This window comes from Miscanthus floridulus, chromosome 15, assembly GCF_019320115.1.
Source record: "Miscanthus floridulus cultivar M001 chromosome 15, ASM1932011v1, whole genome shotgun sequence".
Lineage (NCBI taxonomy): Eukaryota > Viridiplantae > Streptophyta > Magnoliopsida > Poales > Poaceae > Miscanthus > Miscanthus floridulus.
The window spans coordinates 14,849,216-14,871,914 of NC_089594.1; the positions used below are offsets into that span (position 1 = coordinate 14,849,216).

General features: G+C 45.2%; 1 protein-coding gene across 7 annotated transcripts; it reads left to right on the top strand.

Annotated features, from left to right (window-relative positions):
- The first annotated feature begins 282 nt into the window (after positions 1-282).
- On the top strand, positions 283-15,505 carry LOC136509672 (histone-lysine N-methyltransferase ATXR7-like). 7 transcript variants are annotated; one of them, XM_066504409.1, is made up of 19 exons: positions 283-640; positions 1,046-1,203; positions 1,308-1,758; positions 1,850-1,972; positions 2,579-2,869; positions 2,970-3,317; positions 3,432-3,725; positions 3,809-4,079; positions 4,164-4,808; positions 4,882-5,303; positions 5,391-5,513; positions 5,599-5,679; positions 6,059-6,112; positions 6,190-6,341; positions 6,963-7,001; positions 8,182-8,515; positions 8,625-8,917; positions 8,998-9,068; positions 12,607-15,505. In XM_066504409.1, exons 2-15 carry the CDS (start codon positions 1,064-1,066, stop codon positions 6,982-6,984), a joined length of 3,417 nt encoding a protein of 1,138 aa, XP_066360506.1. In that variant the 5' UTR covers positions 283-640; positions 1,046-1,063; the 3' UTR covers positions 6,985-7,001; positions 8,182-8,515; positions 8,625-8,917; positions 8,998-9,068; positions 12,607-15,505. The 7 variants fall into 7 exon arrangements, with proteins under 7 accessions (XP_066360506.1, XP_066360505.1, XP_066360510.1 ...); XM_066504408.1 differs by lacking the exon at positions 12,607-15,505 and adding an exon at positions 9,286-9,413; XM_066504413.1 differs by lacking the exons at positions 8,625-8,917; positions 12,607-15,505 and adding an exon at positions 9,286-9,413 and having other exon boundaries at positions 8,182-8,397.
- Positions 15,506-22,699: the final 7,194 nt, after the last annotated feature.

Sequence of the window (22,699 nt, forward strand, 5' to 3'; positions counted from 1 at the left end):
AACTTCGTCCTCAAACGGTCAAACCAAAAACACCCTAGCAACTATTTTGCCTCCCTCAACTATTCGTCCTCAAACGATCAAACCAAAAACACCCTAACACTATTTTGCCTCCCTCAACTATGGTACGGAGAGAGAGGGACAAAATGGACTTATTTTTTTAGAGGATTTTCCTTCTGCCCTTTTTCTAACGTCCACAATGACCTTCTGAAGGAATGTGGCCCAAGCCCAATAGATATTGTGAAGCCCAGCAAACGTGCTAGCGCCGGCGGGCCCTCCCATCGCACCCTTCTCAGTCCTTGTCCTCCTCGCCAAATCGGAATCGGGAATCCCCTGTCGGTCGTCGCCGCCGTCGCCTCCTGCCGCTGCCTGCCGAAACCCTAGCGGGTTGACGCCGGCGCTATCAAATCGAGGGTCAGCGCAGCCAATCAGTGCTAGCGGCGGCCAGGCAGATCGGCACGGACAAGTCGCTCTTGGGGGCGAATTGGACGCGTCTACGCGGGCAAATCCTAGAGGCTGTGCCCGTGCCGTACTACGGTTGTGGCCTGCCGGCCGGTGTTGCTCAGTTGCCCGCCCGCCGGACAGGCGACGGCCGCCCGCGGGAGTCCGGCGGCCCGGGCGTCTGTCAGCAGCAGCGCAGCTGGTATTTGACATTTGAGTAATTGAGTGTTTTGCATTTGTTCTTACAACTTCAATTGCACAATGCACAACCCCCAATTCTTGATTTCTAGTATGTACAACGTATGTGGCCCTGTGCGGATTCATGGGCTCCGCCACTGTCTATATGCTACAATCCCCAGTTCCTGATTTCTATACTAAGCATTTGCTTGGCCCTCGTCATGCAAATTCACTGGCAACGCCACTGTCTACTCGCAGTGTCAAAATAATGCAAAATCCGTCGCATGTGTTATACATCAAGCCATGCTAATGCACATAACAGCAGACCAGACATCAACGCATAAGGCTACCATGATTTTCCTTCTTAAGCTGAATGATTCGGTTGAGACATATCTGACACTTGTGCATGTGCCACTCTTCTTGTGATCAGGGACTGGATGCTGAACCAATGGTGTCGGCCGTCGGCTGCTCTTACCCTGTTACTGGAAGGAAGCGCGTAAAGTTGTTGGCAACCGAGTTGTCGTATAGTGAACCCCTTGTCTGTTGCGTGCCAATATGTGATGATTCACTGGGGGACTTGCCTGACCGGTACAAGGCTTCACTGAAATCGCATCTCTTCCGCCTTTTACCTTCCTTCTATTTCTATTAAAAAGTTACGTAGAGCTTTAATGCTTTCCTGCATGATTTATCAGGTGCTCTGAGCGGCATCACATGGCTTCCGGTAGTGGTGATCAAACGCAGAACACTGGTGTGTTTCCTGCAATGCAGGAATATGCCTGTTCCACTGGTAACAATGGTGTGGTTTATCAACAATATGGGATTGGCTATTCGTCTGGTCAAAATGGGGCACAGGGCGCATACTTGCAACATCAACATTTTGAAGGTTGCATGTATATGAGCGGGAACGGGCAGATGTGCGGACCTTACCCACCTGAACAACTGTATGAGGGGCTGTCCACTGGTTTCTTGCCTCGAAGCCTTGCTATCTATGCTGTTTTTGGTGGGAAAACAGCCGATCCTGTGCAGTTGATCTTTCTGAAACAATTCCTTTCACAATGGAATGTCGATGCCATGGCTTCCACCCCAAATGCATCGACGGAGACAGAGAAAGTGGCTTCCCATGCTAAAATGGTTTTTCCAGATGTATGGCTTGCTCTTCTGTCTATATTTGTTCGTGTCATCCTTAGCTTGCCTGCCTTCCTGACTGCTTTGGTTCCTGCTTCCTCCCTGTTAGTCTCTTTCAAACGAAGAATCATGCTGGATGTTTGAGGATTCAGAAGGTTGCCGACAAGGGCCACATTCTCTTGCTGAACTTTCCTATTGGCATCACAATAGCTATATCCAAGATCTTTCAATGGTATGGAAATCAGATATGAAAATTCTCACCTTCTGGATCTCATTAATTCTTTGTGTAAGCAAAAAAAGTATGTATACGTGTAAATTATGACATTCTTGATTGCTTCTATGTAATGCAGCACTTTCTTTGTGAGTGAAACACTTTCCTATGATTTGGTCACATCTGTCAATGGCTCAAGAATATTATTAGGCTGTTGGATATCCTAATGTGTAATAGTTGGAGGAGTTTCTCTCTCGCGTTGAAAAAAAACTCTTAAAATTTGGTTCATTTGTTGCCATGAGTTCCCTTGGCACTTTACGTTAGATTAGCATATCATAGTACTGTATTATTATTTTCATTCTTGGCAAGTACTGTACATACTATCTTGTAACCCAGCTAGGTTGAATAAGATTTACATGATGGATGAGAAAAACCGAGATAAGATTCTGTTGAAATTCATGGAAGTCTTCCCTGCCTTTTGTTCCTGATTTAAGATAATCTATAGACTTGATGTGCATCTAGATCCTTCACTCTCATACTACACATTTCCTCCTATCTCATGTGCCAACTTATGAAATAAGTTTTAATTTCTCAACATAGTTTACAATCTGATGAATTTTACTTCAGATTTACCATGTTGATGGCAAATTTGGCCCATTCACGCTTGTATCACTAATGGGTATGTGGAGTGGGGAACACAAAGAGCCTTCGGAAGCTACAGCTAACGATTCTGCATCATTGAATGGCTTAGTGGGTGACATAGTTGATGATGTTAGCCATCAGCTGCATGCAGGGATTATGAAATCAGCTCGCAGGGTTCTAATTGATGAAATATTCAGCTCTATACTTCCAGATTTAATTGTTTCCAAGAAGACTGAGAAGCAACTGGCTGCAAAACTGAAGAACCAAGTTACTAAGGTTTGTTTTATTTATGAGGGGTTTGTCTAAGGAGGGAGCTGTGTCTTACTTTTCCTTTTCAGCCTTTAATAACCTGCCCTAGTTGTGCTATTGCTTGCAGCCTGACAGTGTGAGCAACAAGAAGGATTCCACAATTAAGGTCAAAGTTAACACATCATCTACTGTTCCAAAAAAAGGCAACTCATATAATACTGCCCCAGTGGATTGTTCAGTGGCAATTCAATTTACAGCAGTGCATGGTAAAGTTGCTGATATACTACCAGCAGTTTGGCAAACAGTTTATTATGAATCCATGAAGAATGTATGGGACGAAATACTGTCTGAATGTGTTATGGACTACTGTGATGTATGGTTACAGAGAAATTGTATATTGAATCTGCCCTCTACAAGTATTTCTGTCATCCCTGATAACGTGAAAGCCCAAGACAGTCATGAATTGTCACCAAAGGTGTTTTCACTGGGGCTGAACGTGTTTCTTTCTTGATAAGAGTGGTTTAGTGTTTTATAAACCTTTGTTATTATTTCACAGCTGATATGTTGTGATACTTTCATGGTTTTGCAGGATTTAGATGCTACTGAATGTGACATGGACTTTCCACCTGGATTTGGACCATGTTGGAAATCTCCTGAGAACTCCCTCTCTCCATCCTTATTAGAAGTCAATGGAAGTGCTATGGATGGGAAGTCTGAATCAAGCACCACTTTATTTTCTGGCCCCTTAGCAGTAGTCCAGAGGATGCTGGCAAATGAACTATATATCTCATCGAAGCAATCTTTATTTCACTATTTTGAGGAGGTTATTGCAGAGGAGATAACAAATTGTTTATGCTTTGGACTCGAAAGCAGTATTGATCAGGTGAGCTGAAAGCAAAAAAGAAATTTTCCTGATTACTGCTAATACCCCTGAATTCCCACAATTTGTTTCGGTAAATGTCACAGGAACAAATTGGTACCCCTATTCACGCACCAGAATCACCCATGTCAGCTGAGACGTCTATGCACGAAACACTCAATCCTATTGAGATGACTGGAGGTGATGAACTGAATATTGTTGAAATGGCTATGACCACAAGAACCAGTCCAATTGAAATGGCTGTAGATGAAGAACTGAATACCGTTGAAGCTACAAGAACCAGTCCAACTGAACCGACTTCAGTTGAAACATCAACTGCTGCTGAAATGGCAACAGATAAAATGCCCACTTCTCATGGTAAATGAGCAGCATCCTTGTGTTATGTTCTTCCATTCTTACCTGTGTTGTGCTTGATTGCATTTTTCTTATTCCCTTGTAAAGTGTGTGCAGTGGAAGAGCACCTATCCATGTCGTATGCGAGGATATTTGAAAAGATGGATATATGTAAAACAGCAGAATTGGATGAGAAATTTGATGAAGTGCCTCCTGGAATGGAGACTGGCTTAGTCCCTTTACCACTTAAGGACAAAAACATATATAGACCTTCAAAATCAATGAACACTATTCCTTTGATTTCTAGATATATAACTTTGGCTCTCTGCCGGCAAAAACTACATGAGAATGTTGTGAGAGAGTGGACATCTCTCTTCTCTGATACAAGTAGCAAGTGCTTGGGCTCATGGTACACCAGGAGAAATGCTGTAACTAAAAGCGCAGATGAATCATCAAAACTCAAAGAAAAAACATACTACAGGAAGAGGAAATTTGAGAAAACATGTCAATCAAAAACATCAAAAAAACCAGTGGAAATCTCAATGGATGAGCAGCTTTCAAAACCTCTTTGTCAGCTTGTTGACCGCAAGATTTATGTGAAAAATATCCAGGAATCAAACAAAGCTTTGACATCAAAGAAAGTTTCATTTGTGGACAAGCCGTCCAAAAAAGGAGCCAAAACTGTGGCTAATGATGCTCATGATTTGAATATCCAGCAAGATCTGACACTCCTTTGCAGTGAGGTGCCAAAAAGTAAGTCTTTTGATCTGTTTCTTCTTCTGATACATAGGTTTGTATATATTTGTGATATGCCTTTCCTTTCCAGGAGCCAGGTCATCTCATCCAACAAAGAAGCACATGGTTGCTAACAGGACACCTACGGGGAATGATAATGTGGCGGATAATAGTATGCTCACGAAACATGTCAAGAAAAAAAAGGGCAGGGACATTCCCAGTGAGACCAGTGAGAAGGTAAAACCGATGATCTCATGCCCAGAATCAGATGGCTGTGCTAGAGTTTCCATTAATGGATGGGAGTGGCGCAATTGGGCGCGAAATGCTACTCCATCAGAAAGGGCTCGTGTGAGAGGGTACCATGTTCGGACTATTCTTTCTGCCTCATCAAATAATAATGTGTGGATAAATTCTCAAGCAAAGGTTTCATCTGCAAGAACAAATCGGGTTAAACTGCGAAATCTGTTAGCAGCCGCTGAAGGTGCTGAGCTGCTGAAAATTACCCAAATGAAGGTAAAACAGAACTATATATTCTGATTCTGAAATTTCTGTTTATAAGTGGTTCTGATGATTCTCATTTATTCCTTTCTCGATGTGTAGGCAAGGAAAAAGTGCTTGCGTTTTCAGAGGAGCAAGATCCATGAATGGGGTCTGATCGCGCTTGAGTTGATCGAAGCAGAAGACTTCGTTATAGAATATGTTGGTCAACTGATTCACCGGCGGGTAATCATGCATTATTCAATCAACCATTGTTTCACTGACATGCTTGTTTTGAGCAACGTGTTAAAGAATGATTTGTACCCTATAGGTCTCTGACATACGTGAGTCTCAATATGAGAAGAGTGGGATTGGAAGCAGTTACCTCTTTCGCTTGGATGATGATTTTGTGGTGGGTGATGCAGATCATTCCTCACTTAATGCAGTATTGCTTTGGTGTCTTCATTTTTTTTCTTTGATTACGAAATAAGAAACTCATGTATTATCTCAAGGGGTACAAAATAAACAAAATATGTGAAAATGGTTAGCTAGAGCATAAAGGAAACCTTTTAGTTGGTTGGGAGCCGTGCTATTATTATTTTTGAACAAAAAACACTGGGGCACTTCTTGACAGAGTGCCTACTTCTTTGGATGGATGGTAATGGTAATCGTACTGCTATAGTGCTATGTAATCTCAAGCTGCAACCAAAAAGAAAAGGCTGTCAGTTTTTTTATTCCACCTTCTATTTTTCGTTCTAGTGCTCATTGCCCAAGTATCTTAATTTATGCAGGTCGATGCCACTAAACGTGGTGGGTTAGCAAGGTTCATAAATCATTCTTGTGACGTAAGTGTTCAAGAAAAGATTATTCAATTGCGATGCTTGTAAAATGCTAAGTAGTTGTTTCATATTTTCCATGCCAGCCAAATTGCTACACAAAGGTGATCACTGTTGATGGCCAGAAGAAGATTTTCATTTATGCAAAGAGGCGTATATGTGCCGGTGAGGAAATTACATATAATTACAAGTTTCCATTGGAGGAAAAAAAGATACCTTGCCATTGTGGTTCTCGGAGGTAAATCTGCTAATCACTATACAGGAAGGCTGAAGGCTTTTGTTTTGTCAATTGAGATCTATTTCATGAAGATAATGTGTTTCAAATGCTGTTACGGGTATTAAGTTTGGCCGCCCTTGTAGTCTTATCGATGTTATTGGTACTACTTGCATGTATACACAATATAAAAATTTGGAGCCAAATAAAATGATTTCCTTACCAAACTGTTGATGATGCGAGATTAGAATACTTGTATTGATGCCAATTTTTGTTTACTATGGAAAGCATGCAGATATTCCATCGCCTTCATCTATGCTTATCCCATTTTGCACAGCAGTATGCAGACACAAAGTAATTATTTTCATGTCCTGAAGTAACTAAATTGTTGATATCAAGCTCTAGAAATATTGAAATAATAATTTAAATAGTGCATATATGAAGGTAAACATTCAGATGTTAATATCTTCTGCATCCACATGAAATACTTTTTTTTCCCTGTGACTTGTCTTCATCATAGTCATGGTTTTGCTCAGGAATGACCTGTTGTGTTTCTATTTAATTAATGTAGCAATTGAGCACTACCATTGAGATTACTTCTGTTTTACTCTACCTTTTTATCCTAACTATCCACTGCTTGTTTAGGTGCCGCGGATCAATGAACTAAGAAGGCCATCTTTTGAGGTAATTGCAGCACTTATGATTCTTGGCTGTGTGGAATTCATTAATCAGGTTTCATATAGTTTTTTTTGCAGTATGAAATTCGTAGATTAGTTTTGATATCATTCTTTGTCATGTGCTCAGATATTCTTAACACGAGTTGAACCTTTGAATGCTGGATTTTAGTTTCTAATAGCTTATTCAATCCTATGGAACAAAAGATCATGGGAATTTGCAATAAGATATATCTGCAACTATATTAATCTTTCCAAGATATCTAACACAATTGTTCCGACTAAATTGTTGTGAGAGAAAAACACTGTTCCGGCTGAAAAAAGAAGCCGAACAAGCCGAATATGGGGTAAGCCGAACAGGGCCAATGTTACATTCCTATGGAATTGATGTCATTAGAAGCCATTTCTTACAAATTGGGCATCCTCAGTATTCTTTTCGAACAAGCTACATGGGACAACTTCCTTTGGATTGAAATTATTTAAACATATTTGAAAATTCTTCAATCCAAAAGGGGCCCAAGGCTCAGCCAAATTTTAATTGGTATATATTCGTTGTTAAATGTTGAATTGGAGATGGGGCATTTAACTTGTCAAACTGCGTCCAATTTGTCTTGTGGTTACTGATAATTTATTTTTCAGGGATTAAACTAGAATTGGTATATATGCATGATTGGATTATTAAACTGCATTAAATATTAAAAGTCATCTAGGATTGTAATTATGATTGATGCCAGAGCATTTATGGTACCTACATAATTCCATGGACATGTCAGTCACCTGGGAATCTCATCCTGTGTAGTTCATTGTACAGGCTTTCATAGTTGCACCCTCTCGTGGTATTTCTGGGCTGAGGATTCCAATTGATAAAATCAGTTATTTTTTCGGACTTGCAAGAATTTAATGTCCCAGATATTCTGTAGAAATATAAATTGACCATTAGCTGCAAATTTGGATAGGGGGATGGAGTCTTGGTGAAATTGTTATAATGTAAGTTGAGATCTAATATCTTGGCTAGTGAAAGCAACGACTACTTCCCATTTTATTGACAAATCACCTGATAAGAATAACGACCATCTCTACTCTGTTGACCAAGCCTTGGTGCTGTTGCACTACATAAAAACATGCAACAGCTTGCACTGTGGACTTGAAAAAGACTTGGTGGTGATTCGGGTGTTCTGTCTACTTTGCAGGATTTATATCGATATCAAAGTATGGAGTGCATGAACATGCTGGACAGCAAGAACAAACTGCGCATTATACTTGTTCAGACTAATTTCATGTTACCCCAAGGATGGTGCAAGAGGAGGCCCATACAGTATCATGCCCTGCTCTGCCTTGTGGAGGTGGCGGGCATGGGAAATCAGTTGAGGATGGGCTGAGCTAGTAAAGGGTTGTTTTCTGACAAGGTCAATACTATTGTTTTTTGACATACCTGGGTAGAGTTGCAAACTCTTGTACAGGCGCAGGCTTTACTTATTACATTATTTGGATTGAGGATATAGTTCACATGGTGGATATGAAACGGTTAGATTGATTTACCTTTTAAGTATTTATTATAATATTATAATTAGTTATTAAAAAATGGAACACACGAACCACTAGTTCTTGTAATACTTCCGCTGCTTTTGTGAAGGATGTTATGAGCACCAAACTGAACTGAATGGATGCCCTGCTCCTGTTGATCTGACTTGAATGGACGGCCCCTATTTGATGTGGATGCATGGATGGCAGTGTGGGCTGGATGACCATTTGCTGCTATAGTACATCCTGGAAACAAATCATCTATTTTCCACCCGGGTCTACACGTTTTGCAGCAATCTGGAGTAGTTTTTGGTTTTAGCCACTTCATCCATTCCAGTGGCGTGAAAAATATCTATTTACTGCACCCTTCATTTGCGTGTCACTTTATGCAAATCCTATTCTATGGTAGTGCACTGGGGGTGCAAGTTATCTTTCTGTAAAGCGGTGCAAATGTTTATTCATGGACCTACTGTTCTTGCATGCAGGTACCAAATCTGCATAGGCTTGTCGACCATGAGGTATGCATGTAGGCGTCCACGAATTTTCCAAATGTGTGGTATGTGTTCCATCTCTTTATTGGTTGTCTGTATGCTTTCTTCGTGCATTTTGATCAAACACTAGAACCGATAACCCACATTCACTATGGTCACAACACAACTCACAAATACTCATGTTTTTTACAAGATCCAGCCGAAGTTTTCAAAGTTTTATTTTATTTGTAAACAAATAAACATGTGTAGATTTGTCTCCATCGTGCTGATCATCTTCTTCAGCTCCGTGAACCGAAGACGGCCGAACGGCTTGGTGAGGACGTCTGCGGGTTGCTGACCAGTTTCGACGAACTCGATGACGATCTACCCTCCATCGACACAGTCCATGAGGAAGTGGAACTTGACGTCGATGTGCTTGCTCTGGTCGTGGAAAACCGGATTCTTCGCGAGGGCGATGGTGGGCTGGTTGTCCACCATCAGTGCTAGTGGGTGAGCTTCCACACCTGTCAGCTCGCCTAGCAGCTGGCGCAGCCACACAGCTTGGCACGCTGCTATGGCCGCCGTCACGTACTCTGCCTCGCACGTGGACAGCGCCACCACCTTTTGTTTCAGCGACAGCCATGAGATTGGAGACGACTCGAGGAAGACGAGCACGCCAGAGGTGCTCCGCCGTCCGTTGATGTCCCCCGCCATGTCTGCATCGCAGAATATAGTGAGCTGCAACCCACTTCCGCTGGTCTTTGGGAAGACGATCACTTGATCCACCGTTCCCTTGATGTAGCGCAGCAGCTGCTTCACCGCGGCCCCCTGATCCTTTCAGGGATCCTCTATGAAGCGGCTGATGTAGCCCACGGCGAACGTAATGTCCGGCCTGGTATGGACTAGGTAGCGCAGACCGCCGCTGATGCTCCGGTAGAGTGTTGCATCTACCTTCACCGCGGTACTGGCCTTCGTCAGCTTCAGCTGCTCCTCCATCGAAGTCACGCATGGCTTGCACTCAACCATGCCGCTCTGCTCCAACAGTTTTGAGGCGTACGCGCTCTGACCGAGCGTGAGTGCCTCCTTCCTCTGTCTCACCTCGATGCCGAGGTAGGAGAGCGCGTCGAGATCCACGCCATCTCGCGCTTGAAACTGTCGATGTCCTCCGCATGCGCGTCGGTGACGATCAAGTCATCCACATACACGCCGACGACGAGCTTCTCCTTCCTCCGTCGCCGCGTGTAGAATGCGTGCTCGGTTGCGCACCGCGTGAACCCAAGTTCGCCCAGCGTGGCGTCAAGCTTGGCGTTCCACGCTCGTGGGGCATGCCGCAGTCCGCCGTTGAGGAAGGCCGATTTTATGTTTAGGTGATGGACGCGCCACTCCTTCGCTGCTGCCAAAGCCAGCAGCAGTTGGATAGACTCCATGCGCGCTACTGGCGTAAAGACTTCCTCGAAGTCGATGCCCTCGCGCTGGACAAAGCCTCGGGCGATGAGGCGAGCCTTGTGCTTGACAATGGCGCCGCGCTCGTTCCGCTTGACCTTGTACACCCACTTCAGGCCGATCGGACGACATCCTGGAGGTGGAACAACGAGCTCCCAAGTCTCATTTTTCTCGATCGCCTTCATCTCCTCCAGCATCGCCCGTTGCCAATTTGCATCGCGCTCGGCCAGCGCGAACGTGGGTGGTTCCTCTGCACTGACGAGAAGCAGCTCTAGGTCCTTGAGCAGCCGACCCGTCAGGCCTGAGGACCTTGTGCTGCTGACGATGTCGTCCAGCCTGTGCAACCGCACCTCCTCACCGTCGTGGAAGACATCCACGAACTCAGTGATGTCGCTTGGAGGTGAGGCGAACTCGATCGGCGTCGATGGAGTCCCCTGTTTCGCCGGAGTGGTCGGCACAACACCTGAAGTGCTCGGCTCCCCGGCTGCACTGCTCGGCACTACTCCTGTACCACTCGTCACCACTCCTAGAGTGGTTGGCACCAGTCTTGGAGTGGTTGGCACCACTGCAAGACCTCTCGGCTCTGCTACGAGAGCGTTCGGCACCCGTCCTAGAGTGGTCGACACCACTGTAGGACCGCTCGGCATCACTCCTGGAGTGCTCGGCACCCCTCCCCGGAGTGTTCGGCACCGCCCTAGGAGTGCTCGGCTCTGTTGCTGGAGTGGTTGGCACCTCCTCTCCAGCGTCTCCACCACCGTGGATGACCAAGTGCTCGACGACGAAGGTACTGGTGAAGCCGCTAGCTTCCCCCGTGCCCGGACTGTCCCAGTCTTAGGCCATCTTCTCGTCGAACACGACATCGCGCGAGACAACCACCTTGCCTCCGCGTGGGTCGTAGAGCCGGTACGCCTTGGTACCTTCCTCATGGCCCAGGAGCACCATCGGTGTGCTCTGTCCTCCAGCTTGGTGAGGTCCGGCTTTGTCTTCCTGACGTGGTCGATGCAGCCGAATGTCCGGATGAAGGACATGCTCGGCTTGCGCCCATACCAAGTTTCGAACGACGTCTTGCCCTTCAGGGCCTTGGTGGGCGTGCGATTGAGGATGAACACCGCCGTGGTCACTGCCTCACCCCAGAACCTTGCCGGCATGCTCTTGGCCTTCATTATGGATCGAGCCATGCCGACCACCGTCTGGTTCCGCCGCTCCACCACGCCATTCTACTGTAGCGAGTACGGCACGGTGTGGTGTCGTACCACACCCTGATCCGTGCTGTACACAGCGAACTCCACCGTGTATTCGCCGCCGCGATCAGTCCGCAGCACGCGCAGCTTCTTGCCGCTCTCCGCCTCCGCGCGCGCCTTGAACTTCTTGATCGCCTCCGTCGCCTCGTCCTTGCTCGTTAGGAGTTGCAGCCACATATAGCGACTGCAGTCATCCACGAGCAGGAGGAAGTACCGTCGACCACCATTTGTGGCTGGCGTGATTGGCCCACAGAGATCGCCGTGGACGAGTTCGAGAGCGTCCACCGCGCGATACTTGGTCGCCTTTGGGAACGACAGCCTCCTCTGCTTCTCGACCAGGCAGCTGTCACACAGCTTGCCTCCGTGCTTGATGTGGGGCAGCCCTCGTACCATCTTCTCCAGCCGACCGAGCGCGTCGAAGCTGAGATGGCCGAACCGGGCATGCCACAACCATGGCTCCTTGGTGTGCCGTGCTGCCACACCAGCTGCTCCACCTTCAAGTCGAGCAGGTACAATCGATTACTGAACTCGCTCAACTTTACTGAGTTACAGTGGAAAGCTATATATACAACTCTACTCATCTAATCATAGTACACAGATATGCCATGCTGTCATGCTGCTACAGTGACTAGATGTGACAGCAGGGCTGACTTTGGCGCCTGCCCCTGTTGTAGCTACAGTGCGGCAGGGGAGCCTTTCGGCGCCTTTTTCCTGCCGCAGCTACAGTGCAGCAGCAGGGGAGCCCTTTTGACGCCTGCCCCTGCCGCGCGTACAAGTGAGGGAGCAGCAGATTACTTTACATAACATACTAGTACAATAGAAATCCAAAGCAGCCTGAGAACATGTCATGTCAAGTATTTTTAATCGCATGCAGCATTTCTCTTTTACCATGAAAGCTCGGACGAACGGTGCCTCCTGATTCACAATGTTTTGTGTTTAGCCAGAGGATTAAGTTTGGCAGCTCGGAGGCATGCGTGCAAATGGACTAAGCGACTAGCTACCCACCGTAAGTGTTGCCGCCTACGTAATATGGCCAAGGATTAACCCAAAAAAAAATGTTGCATGGGTTGACAGGGTTGTGATGGAGGCATCAGGTTCTAGAAATTTTGACTAACATCCGAAAGAGTGACGAAGTCTTAAAAGTGACAAGGTTGGTTTTAGCAAAACTAAACAAGGTTTTGCACGGGCAAAGGCCGAAAACAAGCAGTCAAGTGCAGTCCAAGAATGAGGTCCTGCGTTTCTCTATCATGCTTTATATATAATATTCGTGGCAATTGAAAGAGAGCAAAGTTAAGCGAGATGGATAGGTGCACCACGTATCCCTGCAATGATACATTGATTAGTTATACATCACATCTTTAAGCTCTTCACCACGTAATTGAAAGAGAGCAAAGTTATTAGTAGTTCGAACTTCTAAGGGGAGGCAGGGTGTGGCCATTTAGATGAAATTTGAGTTCGGCTTTTGGGCCTAGATGTGGACCCAAAATTATGAATTTCTTCCTGGGCCTGCCTCTTGGTCATTACTCATTGGAAAGAAGAAAAAGAAGAAAAATTCCTTACATGCCATTAGCATAAACCTAAACCCCTTATCTGCAACCTAAAAAACACGATTCTCATACATGTAATTGGTGTTAGATTGTAATCCTTTCATATCAAGGTAATTGTCTGAGTAAGTATATCAACATCCATATGTTAGTATTGCTCCTACTAGTCGTCCCCAAATCGCAAAGGTAGGCAATAATGAGCAAATGGGCGGCTCGGTGAGAAAGGAGGTGGTAGAGATGAATCTTTGATTGAGAAACATGTGCTGTGTGCTGCTAGGGTCGGCTATGTGAGTTGCTCAGTGTGTGGGCAAGCGTGGTTGCTAGCTGCTATTGCTGGATGTCCTGATTGGCTGTTATTGTGCTATTTTTGGCTGTGAGCGTGGCAGTGGTTGTGGAGGGTAGGCCCAAGATCCTTCAAAAGTTCCAAGGTTGCATTCAGTGACGAAGCTAGAGCAAATTAGAGGGTGGTACATCTACCTTATAGATGCGTAAACTTAAATCGTAAGCATGGTGAAAAATTGATCTACTCAATGATATTTTATTTTTTTTCGTGGGTGCATCTGCACCCACAAACTTATATATAGCTTCGCCACTGATTGCATTAGCACAATATAATCTACATCATGTGCTCAGTTGGGGGTGTAAACAGGGAGCAACTAAATTTATGTTCAAGTGAGAGGGCGGGCAAATTGATCTTTTTGATGTCAACAGAATATGATCAACAATGACGTGAAAGAGATTAAATTTATAGATAGTGCTACTAACGAAATTTGAGTTTTTTTAGGTGACAAATCAGGGATAGAGGTTTTAGCCAATGACATTAGCAAAATTTCCATAAAAACACATGAAGTTAAAGTTGTCGAGTACTCCGTCCGGTCAAAAGTACCTTATGTTTTGGATGTGTACTTTAACCATTATTTTATTTGATTATTTATTTGAGCATACTTGTAAATCTAGCAAGTATAAGATTATAAAAATATCTTCGAATAGAGATCTATATATCCTAAAGTTATTGGTAGTCAAGTTTTTTCACGAGTTTGACCGGATCTTGTCCAAAATAGACCAGCTGAAGTACTTTTTTAAATAAAAAATATATATGATTATGACAAGATGATTAGTTTTTTTAACCAATTAGCTTGTTATATATACTCCATTCTAATAAGCTCTGTTCCAAGTTATAAGTTGTTTTAGATTTGTCCTAGGTCGAATTTATCTAGTTTTGATTAAGTTTATGGCAAAATATAAAAAATGCACTATTAAACTATATTTCATGGTGTATCTAATGAATTTTATTTGATGTTATAGAAATCTATGAATTCTTCCATAAATTTGGTCAAAGCTAGACAAGTTTTATTTTGGACAAAGCTATAACTTACAATTTGAAACAAAAAAAATGTACAAAAAATGGAGAGATTACTTAGGTCCCGTTTGGCTTGCTGAATCTTCGTTGAAATTGGCTGAAAAACACTGTTGTGAGAGAAAAATACTGTTTCAGCTGAAAAAAGAAACCGAACAAGCTGGATATGGGGTAAGCCGAACGGGGCCTTAGTACTTTTGTATTGCTAGCATTTAAAAAAACTACCATGACAAAGAACTCGCTAGAGGGAGCGATGCACCATTAGTTTTTTTCATTTGAATAGGTGACTTGTTTACTCCCTAGTAAAATTATCTCAAGGAGATTCTCAGTTCATTTTAGTCATGCTCACTAGATGGCATTACCTCTGTTCCAAATCATTGGCTGCTTTTGTTTTTTCATATATAATTTTTACTACGTATCTAGATAGTGCATGTCTAGGTGAATAAAAAAGTTATATATCTAGAAAAAACTAAAACGATCTATAATTTAAGTGTGAAGGGAGTACACTGCTTTGCTTGACTAGAAGAGCACAGATAAGCCTGGAGTTATTTTATTGGGTATTTTGTTTGTTGCCTCTAGAGCTTATTTGAACAGGGGACCCTGATAGTTCCTAAAAGGTTTGTACCTTTTCTGCCTCTTTATTTACTTTATTACTACTAATACGACTTTCTTCTTTGAGTTAGGTCCGTCATGTTAGTGGTGTAGGTTAAAATCTGGTTGCAGAAGTGAAGTGTGTAAAGACTAATTTTCTTTTAATCGTCGAATAAGAATGTGAAGTACGTAAGAGGGTGTGCCGCTGTATGCTGCCATATACCTTTTTTCTTTGTAAATAATGTAATATATATGAGAACCAGACAATGCATCAGCTAGTGTGTTTGCTTGTATAGGGCGGAAACAGCAGCTCCAGGTCCATGATCCATATAAGATTTCAAGTAAAATATACGATAGAGCTGTTTAAACAAACGTACGCATTTAATAAGAATGAAATTGCTAAGCCCAGTACCTCTTTATTTATTTATTTATTTATTTTTAATTTTGTGAAATTCTAGGCCTTGTTCGTTTTGTTGAAATTTGACTTATCTTGCTGTTTATATTGAAATGTTGTGAGAGAAAAATACTGTTCGATCGCTGAATAGTACTCCTGAAGCAGCGCTACAGAACAGACAAGTGCTTGGCGAAGAGCAGTCACTACCAACGTGGATTAGAAATTTGGCATTTTGTAATAAGTAGTAATAAAAAAGGTACGGCAATGTGTGACGACAACATGTTACACGTGGCGATCAACTACGCCGGGCTGCGGCGAGTGGCGATGAGGCATGTGGCCTTACTTACCGTGTGTGTGGGCTGGGCCAGAACTAAAAGGCAAGACAGCTACTGTTTAATGGGCTGGATCTGGGCTAACCGACAAAATCGTTGGGTCGGCTGCGATGGAGAATGGGCCAACGGCCGAGATATCCACCTCCACAGCTCCACTAGGGTCGGCACATGAAGGGGACTGAATGAAGAGCTCGGTACTTGTATAGCGGAAAAAGTCCACTTTACCTCTTATCTTTTGCGAAAGTCAGTTTTGTCTCCCTGAACTCGAAAACCAGACACAGGCCCGCCCTCATCTATCAAAACCATGCACTTGACCCCCAAAGCTGGTATGCACGTTGGTTTTTGCCTTGCTGGCGCCACGTCGGATGTGGGGCCCCACGCTGACTCAGCCCAAGACTTGATGAAAAAGAGTAGGCATGTGCCCTTGTGTTGTCCGTGACCAGAAAATTCCCCCTAAATCGAAACCCTAGCTCGCGCTGCACGGCGGCGGACATCGCGGCTCTGGTTGCGGCGCCGTCGGACGTCGAAGCTGAGGCTTGCGCGACGGCGTACGGCTGTGGCTTTGGACTCCACGCACGGGCACCGCTGTCGATTTTGATTTCGTCTAACACTGGGTTAGATCGACTCCACGTGGTGACCACAGTAAGTGCTAAACCACACATGGATCCCTGTAGCTTTGAGTTGTTTTTGTTTGGAAATGGTCGATTCTCTTGGAGTTTGTATAATTAGCTAGTAATTGGTACATCTGACCTTGATTATAGCTTATGCTTTACAATGTTCGTCATATTTTAAGGCCAATAGGCAACTTTATGTTGCACTTGTAGTCATATTTTAAGCACTGATGTTCTTTATTGGACCTATTTTATAAGACTATACCTCATAGCGTGTATGTTCTTTATTGGACCTCTTTAGGCTACAGGTGCTTAGCAATGGATGTTTGCGACTTCCTCCCTGTTCGGTTTCATTTTAATGGGGACTTCTTGAGGAATAGCAATGGACTGTTTTATGTTGGAGGTACTCAAGCTATGTCTTATATAGACCGAGATAAGTTGTCACTACCTGAAGTTGTTGGTAATCTCCGTGATCATTGCACTGTCAAAGAAGGCACATTGTTGCATTAGCTGTTTCCAGGGAGAGACATGAGTACAGGCCTAAGAGCTTTGGTTGATGACCAGGTGTGCCAGTACATGTCTGACTACATTGTTGAAGGTGGAGTTGTAGATGTGTATGTTGAAACTCACGAGCAGAATGCAACAGATGAAGCAAGTGACTACGAGCAAGAGATGGAAGATAATTTAGAGGATGATGAGATAGAAGATGAAGATCTGCAACCTTTGAGTATTAGGAAAATTGAAAGCAAAGAAGAAGTAGAGAAGCAAGTTGCCCTTGTCAAACAATTTTACAGTAGTCCGAATAAAGAGAAAGAACATGCAAATAACATGCCTTGATAGACATATGGAGATGAGAAGTCTGACACTGACAGTGAGTACATGCCTAGAGACTCATGCAGTTCAGGTGATGATGAAGAAGCGGCCCACATATATAGGAAATTTAGGAATTTCAAGAAGAAGTTCAAGAGGGGTGAGGCAGTAGGCTTAGATGATGTGATATATGAGGGTGTTGTATCTATGCTAGAAAGTAGGCAAGAGGATGAGGATGATGGCAACTGCACTCCATATATAGACAGTAGCGATGCTGAATCTATTGATGAGTTAGGGGGTCTGGGTCAAGGTAGCATGTATCCAAGATTTAACAAGAAGAATCTTGTTGTCAAGTTTAAGCTGGGAATGAAGTTTAGTTCTAAGAAGCAATTCAAAAAGGCTGTAATTAAACATGGCTTGGATGATAGAAAGGTTATTTGGTTTGCTAAGGACGATCCAAAGAGGGTGAGGGTCATATGTGTTTGGAAAGGTTGCCCATGGGTATGTCTGTTGTCAAATACTTCTAGGACTGATAGTTGGCAAATATCTACATTTATCAATAATCATGTGTGTCCACCTAGAAGAGACAATAAACTAGTCACCTCAACTAGAATTGCTAGAAAATATGAGAAATTTATTTTTGCCAACCCCTGCTGGAAACTTGGGCATATGTTGCAGACAGTGCAAGAAGAAATGTTTGCCAATGTTACTATGTCGAAGCTAAAGAGAGCAAAAGCACTAGTGATGAAGAAAGCTTTTGATGCAACTAAAGGGCAGTACTCTAGGCTGTATGACTACCAGATGGAGCTAAAGGGCAGTACTCACAGGCAGGCAACACACATGCACTGAACTCAGAGGGAGGAGGTAGCTCAAAGCTAGCAGGTTCTCAGTCAGCTGCAGGAGGTAACCCAAATGCTGTTGTTGTGTTGTCTAATACACAAAAGAGCAGCACAAGCTGTACAAAAAGGAAGCCCACATCTGATGTATCTAGTACACAGAGTCAGAAAAAAGGTATGTTTACCTACATCTCAAAGTTTTATTTTATGCAGCTTGTATTTGAAATTAATTCTAGCTTTATGTAAGTGATGTAGGCAAAGGCAACAAACTCACATAACATCATCAAATCGAGTGCACATGCCAGGGTTTTGACAATTCCTTCTGGCTCAGCTACAATTGACCTGCAAGCCAGAGTGCCCACTTCCAATGTTAATTCTAGTGTGCATGTACAGTTAACTGGCGGGACTACATCTGTTCGCGTGTCAACTCAAGAACCGGCCAAGTCGAAGTCCAAGCCTGCTCCAAAGAGATCTGGAACTGCTCCACTCCTGATGCTTCCTCCATGGCAATCCGATAAGCTGTGATGTGTATAGCTTGCTGGCTGTATGCCAAACTTGAATAAGTATGCTATGTATGACAATTATTTGCACTTATATGTATAGCTGGCCATTTGGGCCGCCTGGCCCGGCACGGCACGGGCCCGTGCCAGGCACGATCCGGTAGGGCACGGCACGGTAGAGCACGACGGGCCACCGGGCCGTGCTGCCCCAGTACACCGTGCCTAGCTGACGGCCTAGGCACGGCCCGTCGAGCCACTTTCCGTGCCGGGCCAGCCCGGAAAGCACGACCTTTTTAACAGGCCAGGCCGGCTCGAGGCTCGCATCAGCAGGGGAAGGGAGAGAGCCAGAGAGGGTAGGCCAGGCACTACGGCCGAGGCGGCCCGGGAGGAGAGCGTGGCGGAGGCCCTGACGGCGAGCACGACGACCTCCTCGCGCCGTAGGCCGCGGCGGTGCGTGGCAGCGGGCAGCACGAAGTAGATCTGCCCAGCGTGGAGCGCCTCCACGTCCCGCACCCGCTACTATTGGTGGGGAAGGGGCCACCTCTGCCGCTGCTGGTGGTGGGGGAAGGGGCCGCTGCTGCTGGTGAAGGAAGAGGCCGCCGCCTCCAGGGGCCACCATGTGTGCCGCGAGCGCGCCTGGGGTGGGGATGGAGGAGGCGCCGTGGCCGTGGGCAGCACGAAGTAGATCTGCCCAGCGCGGAGTGCCTCCGCGTCCTGCACCCGCTGCTGTTGGTGGGGGCAGGGGCCGCTGCTGCTGGTGAAGGAAGGGGCCGCCGCCTCTCGGGGCCGCCATGTGTGCCGCCGCGTATTTGCGTGGGGCTGCGCGGGGGAGAGCAGCCGCGGCCGTGGCGTGCGGGTGCGGCTCATATATGAGGCGGGGACGGTGGGCTGGCCAGTTGGGCCGCGGGGATGGTGGGCCGGGAGGGGAGGAGTGGAGTGAGGAGGGGGAGGGGGGTGGCCGGGCCGCTGTCGGGCCGGCTGACGCAGGCCGGGCCATGCCGTGCCAGCCCACGGGCCTGAGCAGCGACCCAGGCACGGCCTGCTCCCTCGGGCCGGGCCAGCCCGGGCCCGCATGTCACCGGGCCATGCCGTACTCGTGTCGGGCTAAAAAAGCGGGCTTCGTGCCGTGCCGTCGTGCCTCGGGCTGCATGGACAACTATACTTATATGTGTTCGCCAGTGTTGTGTTATCTGTGAGAACATGCCTATATATATCCATCCGGATGAGTGAGAGTAGAGCTGACTGACATGATATCATATTGTAAGCATTATTATGGTGCATGCCTATTTCTAGTGTCATTGTCGGAAAACTGATGCAACACTGAACTGTAAGGTTTGTGCAGCTCCTTCTCTGGCCATCATTCTACTTGTACAAGTTAAGGAATGGCGAGCCAATTTCTGTTCAGATAGTTGAAAATGTCAATTCAATAAGATTGAAGCAAGCCAAGCACATAATTATACAGCTGTCACTTAAACATTGAGTATCGAGGATCAACGAACCAGACCCATTTTATAATAATTAAACAGCTATCACTTAAACATTTGCATCAGCACCAACACAAGGAGAATGGCGGAATTGAAACCTAACAACACTAGTACAGCAACACCAACACATATCATCCAATTCATATGTCCTTGCTTCTTCTTCGTGCCTCCCTTCTTAGCCGCAGCTGCAGTCCTTCCAACAGGTTCTTTCTTCAGTTCATACATCTCAGATTGCACAATCCCTTCCACAGTCTCTGTCATCTCCAATGGACGGTAATGACACATCTGAGACTCTTGAAGCATCCCATAATTAACAAGAAAGTTGGCATATTCTTCTTCGAACATGTAGAACTCACAAAGAGGAAACTGAAATGGCAAAAAAAACCAGTCCCCACTGTACAAACCCTAACTTTGATTTACCACCATAAATTTCAATAAGGAAACCGAACATTTTTGTACTTCCTCGAGCATTTGAGGAACCTTTCAATTGAATGCTCATCTGATTTTGACATCAGCTTCAAAATCCTCCCCATGCCGCAGTACAGACACCAGATTAGCGGCAGCCCACTTTCTCCAAGCGGTGGCTCCGGCGCGGATTTTGGCTGCGGCAGGAGCGGACGCGATGTGCTAGGGGCCATAGGGAAATCGAGGGGAAGCAAGGAAGAGTCTAAGGGCAGCGTGGCAAGAAGGCGTCGAGGAAGAGCGCTGCGGCGATGTTTGAGCAGCGCCGCAGGGGTAGGAGACGAGATGGAGTCAAGATGAACGGGCCTACTCTTTTTCATTAAGTCTTGGGTTGAGTCAGCGTGGGCCCCACATCCGATGTGGCGCCAGCAAGGCAAAAACCAGCGTGCATACCAGCTTTGGGGGTCAAGTGCACGGTTTTGATAGATGAGTGAGGGCCTGTGTCTGGTTTTCGAGTTCAGGGAGGCAAAGCTGACTTTCGCAAAAGATGAAAGAGGTAAAGTGGACTTTTTCCTTGTATAGCTCATTCGACTCAGCTCGGTTAGCGGCTCGGCTTAGCTCGTTTAGTCCATGTAGTTAACTAGCCAGCTTATTATCATCCTAAGCCAAAGACCAATTGTACAGTACCGTCTCGATCTAATCAGGCCCATGAGCAAGTATAGTGAGGCCTACACGTGAATTTATAGTTGTGTGCACGACTAGTGTTTATAGGGTTAATAATACGATTCATTCATAAACTCTACATCTATATTTGGCTTGTTCGAATAAGAGAAAATGGCTGCATTGCAACTGCATTACAATAATTTGGACTATTCGGCTACGGCTACCCCGCTGTTGCTACAGTGAGATGTGAGTGGAGAAAAAGACACGTACAGGCCGCAACAACATCTGATGCTTTTAGTAGAGGTGAACAGTGCAATTGCAACCGAATAAACCACTAGAAAAACTAGCGCGGCTTTGCCGTGCCCTACTTAGAGCATGCTAGTAGATCATTACTTTGGGATGCAGGATGAAGAAACGCACCACTATTTTATCAAACATTATATAGCGAGCCAAAATAAATAGTGTGGCATTAGAACAAACTTAATCAGTTCAACTAATCAATCACTAACTATGGAATGTTAGCAAACACCGTACATCAAAGCCGAGAAGTAAATAGGAATTCATAGCAAGGAAGATAGCTATTCTAGGAAGCCCCTTGATACCGTAGAGCCAGATGAAACAAACAGAACAAGGTATATGAGGAAGATACGTTTGATACCTGAAGGCCTAAGCTAGAATTGTGTTTTTTTTAGGGAGGGAGTATTCCGATTCACTAGAACAATTCTAGTTTATTATCAATTGAAAAAAAAACAAATAAGTGCGAGTGGTAAAATCCATCCATATATCAGCTCCTGAACATCTGTGAAGTCGTCATAGGCAATGCGGAGTCGATTGCCCGTGCCCCTGCGCACCGAAGAGATGTGGGACCGACCCTCCGTATCAACTCTTGGTCGGCACAGGAACGCAGGCTCTAGAAAGGGTACTTGCAATGTCTGCTTTTTGACGGCCCAATAAAGATCAGACGGTGCAGAATAACAGGCGACGTGGCAAAATCAGGGGACAAGGTGACTGGTGCAAGATTCGTGTTGTAAAAGATTTACCCTAAGTCGCGTTTTGCTGGCAGGCGGGGCCTCCATGGCGGAGTCCGGCTGCCGGCGGCGAGGGTGCTGCGTGCATGCCAGACTGCCAGGGGTCGCAGGTCGCTGTTCGCGTTCCGGAGCGTGACATGAGATGCATGTTTGTACTTGAGTACATGCATGTCTCTTCATCAGCCACGCAACAGCAGAGTGGCGTCACGGAGGTGACGTCATGGGCAAGGCCAAACCGTGCAACTCGTGCGTGTGGTCACCTGGGGCCTGTTTAGGTCCCCTCCAAAACGCCAAATTTTTTAAGATTTTTTGTCACATCGAAACTTTAGACGCATGCATAAAGCATTAAATATAAATAAAAAATAAAACTAATTACACAATTTAGATGAAATTCATGAGACGAATCTTTTAAGCATAATTAGATTATGATTGATACTATTTACCAAATAACAACGAAAATGCTATGATGTCGTTTCGCTAA

Excerpts from the sequence above, each read along its gene's own strand:
- LOC136509672 (XM_066504409.1), top strand. The coding sequence starts at position 1,064 with ATGGTGTCGGCCGTCGGCTGCTCTTACCCTGTTACTGGAAGGAAGCGC. Across the intron at positions 2,870-2,969 it reads TGAAGAACCAAGTTACTAAG|CCTGACAGTGTGAGCAACAA; the intron begins GTTTGTTTTATT and ends TATTGCTTGCAG. Across the intron at positions 4,809-4,881 it reads TTGCAGTGAGGTGCCAAAAA|GAGCCAGGTCATCTCATCCA; the intron begins GTAAGTCTTTTG and ends TTTCCTTTCCAG.